Source organism: Aplysia californica, unplaced genomic scaffold (assembly GCF_000002075.1).
Source record: "Aplysia californica isolate F4 #8 unplaced genomic scaffold, AplCal3.0 scaffold00218, whole genome shotgun sequence".
Classification (NCBI taxonomy): Eukaryota; Metazoa; Mollusca; class Gastropoda; order Aplysiida; family Aplysiidae; genus Aplysia; species Aplysia californica.
In genome coordinates, this window is record NW_004797488.1 from 584,374 (window position 1) to 590,839 (window position 6,466).

General features: G+C 38.8%; 1 protein-coding gene across 1 annotated transcript in view; it reads left to right on the forward strand.

The window, feature by feature from the left end:
- Positions 1-5,500: 5,500 nt before the first annotated feature.
- The window catches only part of LOC101848525, a gene marked incomplete in the record, with an annotated part of 327,286 nt that continues 326,320 nt past the window's right edge, over positions 5,501-6,466 (forward strand). Inside the window, 1 exon segment of the mRNA XM_013083221.2 lies at positions 5,501-6,180. Within this exon segment, the coding sequence (XP_012938675.2) occupies positions 6,117-6,180 (64 nt within the window).

Below are 6,466 nucleotides of genomic sequence, written 5' to 3' on the forward strand. Positions count from 1 at the left end.
ATATCTGTTGAATACATTTGTGTCACGACGTGATGGATTCAGGCGCTGGTCATGTTTTGGGAATGTGGAGCTATTGGTATCATGTTGAAGCTAGTTCATTTGTCTATATTTCGATGGAGAAAAACTACCCATTTATCTTGAATAGAACTTGAGATATTTGTGATTGAAGGAGATGTAGTCGCCTGGTTTCAGAAGTAAGATTAGGGAGAAAATGGCCTCCAAAGTTTGGTGATTTCCAAAGCTTTAGTCTTTTGAAACTGTAAATTTATACGTTTTGTGTCTTTAATCAACGTTTTTTAGTTACTCCCCCTCAGACATGTGTTTTTAAATGGATATAAAACGTGCTGTGCCAAAACAAAAGCAGTTTGAAAAATTTTCCAAAGTCCAGAAAAATGCTGGTTTCTTTGATTTAATTATTTTGACGAGCGTCTGATCTCACCACGCTGTTTCACACTTGTAGGGCAGGATTTAGTTTCTGACAAGCGTGTATTACAAAGTAAACGTATGATGTAAAATGATTAGCTATCACTAAGATATAGTGTTTTTTTATTGACATACTTTGTGAAGAAAAAACCGTTACCCGAGGTTTTTATGATTACCGAAACAAACAGAATTTGAGTAGTTGAAGGCACTTATAGATAGATAGATAATTAGACAGATAGCTAGATAGATAGTAGATAGAAGATAGATAGATATATAGATAGATAGATAGATAGATAGATAGCAAGCAGACAGAGCAAGAGTGTGTGTGAGAGAGAGAGAAAGAGAGAGAGAGAGAGAGAGAGAGAGAGAGAGAGAGAGAGAGAGAGAGAGGTGGTGAAAGAGAGAGCCAGAGGGAAAGGGACGAGAGGAGAGAGAAAGAGAGAGACAGAGACATAGAGTCAATCGAGCGAGGCAGAGAATTAGACAAACATAAATACAGACAGACAGACAGACAAATAAACTGCCAAATATACAGACAGGCAGACAGACGGATAGAGATAGAGACACAGAGTGAGAAAAAATCCACGCACTGGCAATATTCATGTCTGCTGTACATGGACGAATTTCCTGGCTATGAGATCAATGCAATGTGTCACGGTATTTCTCAATATAAAACGACCGGCCGAGAAAACTCTCCTGAGTGACTCTTATTCTTTTAGTCCAACACAAGTGAAAGGTGTGGGGTTCGACTTCTTTGTGATGTACAACGTTTGCATTTTCCCCCTTTTTAGAGCTTGGTTTTCTTTTCATGGCGCGTCTAGAGATCTGAAGAATTGATCTGACTTTTGAGTTTATCTAAACTTGTTCACTACAGTCAGTGAACAGTTAGCCTACTCTTTAATAATTAATAGGACAGAAACAAAAATAAGACAAGTTAAAAGTAACAATGTAATGCCAATATGATAAACATTAAAGAAAAGAAAGCAAAATAAAATAAAAGGTACTTAATATGTTTTTTCTGAGGGGAAATACTCACTCCAAAAAATGTACAACGCATTCACTAGTAAATCCACTGTTACAATCTGCTACATCATAGGAGAAAAACAGTAATGCTCCAAAGCAGCCAATCTATGAACTGAAAATTCAAATTTTTATGCGAAGCTGAGGTGACATAATTTGTTAAACGTTAATGAAACATTTTCATAACAGATCAATGTAATAAATTTAGTTTGTAAACTGCCTGTCGGTACTGGCAGAAATCTCTCAACACTGTATACTGTCTAGACTCGCATTAGACTTTTAAACTGGAAAATCCAGCCCACTCCTCATCCCCACCACCTTACCCCCACCATTTATCCCCCTTACCCTCAACCTCTTACCCTCGCTCTTTTACCCGTACCCCCATCTTCCTTTCCCAAAGACACCCCCCCCCCCCAACTTATCACCCTAATTTCCACCTCACCTGCCCTCCGTATCTTCCCTTCCCCTCGACACTTATACCCTCCCCCTTCCCCCCTCCCCCCATCCACCCCACCCCCTTTCCCTATTCTAAAGCAAAAGTAGACCCTAAAACGAAGGCTGTTCTTTTAATAATTAAATTTTCTGAAAAGGGTGGATAAAACAAGCACTTAGGCGGTGGGAGAAGGGATTAGTGTGGATACTCCCATAATGCTCACTCACGTTCTTGAGTTGGAGAAGGGTAGACACCACTGTGAGATGGTCCTCATGAACCTTTGGAGTCTCCCCAGTACAGCAGGGCACGGCGACTTCGGTATGCTGAGCATACCAAATGTGTGCCACCGTGATGAAATCAGGCTCTCGTCAAGATAATCAAATTGAAGAATTGACATTATAATATTTCTGCCCGTTAACGTTTTCATGGGGTTTTATTTTGGCTCAACACCTTTTATGTCCATCTAAAACACAGTTCTGTGTTTGTGTGGATAATACTGAAAGAAGGTGGTCAAAAACAGATTATTTTTAAATTCATAGTTTTCAAGGACATTAAAAAATTAACTGAACTTTGGCGGCCATTTACTCGCTAATTTTACCTCTTACATATAGGCGATCCCACCTTCGTCATTCGTTAATATATTGACTTCAATTCAAGAAAGATGAGTATTAAAAAAAGCAAGCTTCAAATTGACGAGCGCCTGATTCCACTGTGTCCTGACTCAAATAGCTAGGGCTTTCCTGGAGGTTGAAGAATACAGTAATGAAATACTGAGGAGACAACAGATTTCTTTTTTTTCTGAAACTATTCTAACCGTGAGTTATATTTGAGTGGTAGGTAGGTAGGTAGGTAGGTAGGTAGGTAGGTAGGTAGGTGGGTAGGAAGGTAGGAAGAGAAAGAGAGAGAGAGAGAGAGAGAGCGCAAGAGAGAGAGAGAGAGAGAGAGAGAGAGAGAGAGAGAGAGAGAGAGTGCGTGTGTGTGTGTTTGTGTTTGTGTGTGTGCAGGAGAAAGAGAGAGAGAGAGAAAGAGAAAGAGAGAGAGAGAGAGATAGAGACAGAGAGCGAGTAAGCGAGAGAGAGATACATAGATATATAGATAGGTAGATAGAGAAAGGGAGGGAGGGAGAGAGAGAAAGTGTGAGTGAGATAGAGAGAGGGAGAGCGAGAGAGAGAGAGAGAGAAATGGAGAGAGAGAGAGAGAGAGAGAGAATGTTATGAGATCAAAGGGTACATTAATACAAGAGAGTAGGAACTGTATAGATCATGCCAGGAATTATATTTCCTGTATCCTAAAAATATTGACCATGGCATTTCATATAAATAATTACGTGTTATATGTCAACGGGATTGGGGATGCTATCATAAACACACTCAGAAAAGATAAATGGTCAGGTTTGACAAATAATCCAATAAAAAAAAACTAGCGAGCAAAAAGACAAACAAACAAACAGACCAGTTTTTAAAAAACCCGTCCCCCCCCCCCTCCCCCAAAGATAAAAAATAATAATAATAGTAAAACCCAACAACAACAATTACACAGAAAAACCACAACCAACCACAGCAACAGCTGAACTACAGCCAAGAACGACAGCCTATCCCCGTATCTGTTAGAGAATAAAACTCTCCTGAACTGTTTTTTCCCCTGGCATCAGCGGTTTGTTTTCCCCGTGTATGGCAACGGTCCAGCTGTACACTTCGTCCCAGCCATCTGTCGCCGCGGAGAGTCAGACCCGGTACAGACTGACTCACAATAATATCTTCCTTTAACTTTGCTATACTGTTTGTTCGTTTTTGGTTTTTAGTTTAAAAAAGTATCGTTTTGTTTTGTTTTTGGGAGTGGGGTGAAAAAAAAAAGGGGGGGGGGTATTTTATTACTTAAATCAAAGCAGTCGAGAAGGGGCGCTCCTATAGCTCTGTTGGTGTCATGCTGGACAACGGGGCAGATTGTCCCGTTTTGAATCACAGACTGGGCCTTCTTTGAACTCGGGTTGTTTTATGGAGTTTTTAAGGTTCTCAAACCATATCATGATTCTGCTCTACTTTAAATAGATATTAAGTTCGGAGGTTCTGCTTCTTAAATTGCCTAAGAGTGTTGAGAGGAGCGATGCATCCAGTCACTTACTTTTTAACTTAAGCAATCCAGCCAGGCTTTTTAAGGCCCTCTGCTCTCTTAAAGCCCTCTGCTGCTGGCAATTTTCCATTTTTCCTCTTTGACTATACACAACTTGTTCTCTTCACTTTTGGAATCTACAACCATTTTCCTCAAAGTCCCCAGTTCCCGTTGTGATGAAAAAAAAAAGAAAATGTTTCTAATAGTAATTTTTAATGTCTGTGAGGGCTAGGCTATGTTATCAGGAATATTATACTCGTACTTACGAAGAACGACTTAGGTAACCGTGAAAATATCTTTGCCGTGTTATAATCAAAATTACTCCTGCCCTTTATGTACACGACTTCGTTAAAAAAAACAACTCCTACACTTTAGACGCTGGTAATATCATATTAAGCAGGTTTTAGGAAAATTATTATAATAATAATATCGTTATTATTACCATATCATGATGGTAACAATAATAATAGTAATGATAATACTAATAATGATAATAATAATAATAATAATAATAATAATAATAAAAACAGCAACAATAACAAATACTGAACAGGGATAATATATTCTTTACATAGTTACAGTTTATAGCAGGAAAATTCTACAGAATCCTTCTAAAAACTGCGAATGTCTATTGTGATGTTCATCTGTCTTTGGTAAAAAATAGTAACCAGCTTGAACGAGAACTCTGCCCCACGCACTGTGCTCATGTCTTCGTCGTTGGCGCTTTGATTACATTGCTGCTGAATGCCAGTATAAACATGAATATGAACAACAGTCTGTACCCACCTTAAGTAACCCAACGTATGTTTAGTTCAGGGACTGGAAAACTAGTAGAGGAATTCCGACGAGATAGGATAAAGCGATGCGCTTTATGTCCTTCACTATTCCTATATCGTATCATAAAAGCCATGCCCAGCTGTGTGACATTTGGAGTGAATAAAACGTAGGTGGGTGTTGAGTGTCAGAGCTCATGGAATAGCACTGATGAGGTGCAAAAGTGAAGAAAAATCTTTAAAGCTTCTAACAAGGAAATTAAACACCAAGTGGCTGTTCTGAAAATATACGTGTTATTATAGTTTCTCATATCCAAACCATTTACAACGCGGAATCTGACACTCAGTTGTGTCATACGATGCAGAAAGATATACGTGTTAAACGAGTTTTAAAAAAACCAACACGTAACGAAGCCAGAAAAACATGAAGTTTTCTTCAGTGTGCAGCAACAAGCGACGCTAAACTGATATTAATGGATTTTTAAAAAAAAACGTGTGAAGACCGTTCACGTCGTCCATCGGAATGCACCCGTGCGTGAAAAAAATAACGTTATTGTGTGTCTTTTTGTATGCACTCATATAAATGATAATATCCCTATTAGGTCGTGTTACGCTTCGGGGTATTGACGGTGGCTGTTCATGTCGTGAAAAGTGTTAGTTTAAGAATTCCATTAATGTCATGTAGTTCTTTGAGAGTACAGATGTTGGATTCAACGAATAACAACATCTTTCTTTAGTTTAATGTCCGTTTATTTGCAGGAGACCAACAGATCTTTTCACTTTAAAGTCTATGTCGGTTTTTCAAAATTGAATCAGTGGGTGGTTCGATCAAAATGTTTTTATTCGTTTAAGATAATTAAAGGATGTGCGGGGCCGATATCCAAATGACCGAATTATGTAGGACGCTGGCGGTACAAAAGGTGGGGTTCACATAGGTACGAAAAAAAAAGACAGCTAAAGTTTATCGTGTGTTTATCTACCGGTTGTCTATGAATCGATTCTAGAAAATGTCAACACAGTCGTTTGGGAAATAAACCAATGATTTCTTTTATCTTGCAGTTTTAATTTTGTGCAGGAATTTCTCGCTTCCGTTTGGCCACGTTATGAAATGCAGAGAAAATCAACAAGGTTGCTGTCCTGAGAATCACCCTGAGTTTGTGAAGAACATTTATCAGCTACCATTCTTCTCGTGGATTTAGGAGACACTCTTTCCAAATTCCCAACAAGTTCAAAGTTTGTGAAGCAATTGTGTGTGGATTTACGAGTCGTTTACCTGAATTATGAATATCGCCGTGCCTATTGACAAAATTAATATGTCCAGCGGAGACGTCTGATGTAAAGAAGTTCTTGTCGCCAACATGAAATGTCTCAGCAATGCCAGGCAGGCTCTGTTACGTCGTTGTTGTCGTCGATGTGAGACAGGTAAAATACGCACTTTGTGTTGTTAAAGATTGTGGATGTCTGTTTGGCAGCTCTGCTTTTATGTTTAGTTATATTACTTTGTCTTTTTCATTGCTGTGGAAGTCTGTTAGGGAGCTCGGGTTTTATGTTCAGTCATATTATACCGTGATGGTTCTATGAAGACGTCAATACGGTTGGCCTCAAAAACAATAAACCTCGCTTATGTATACATAAAGGCATTGGCACGTCTTTGTGTCAACCTACCTTTTTATTCTATCACAAGTTTCCTTTCATTTTCTCTCTCTCT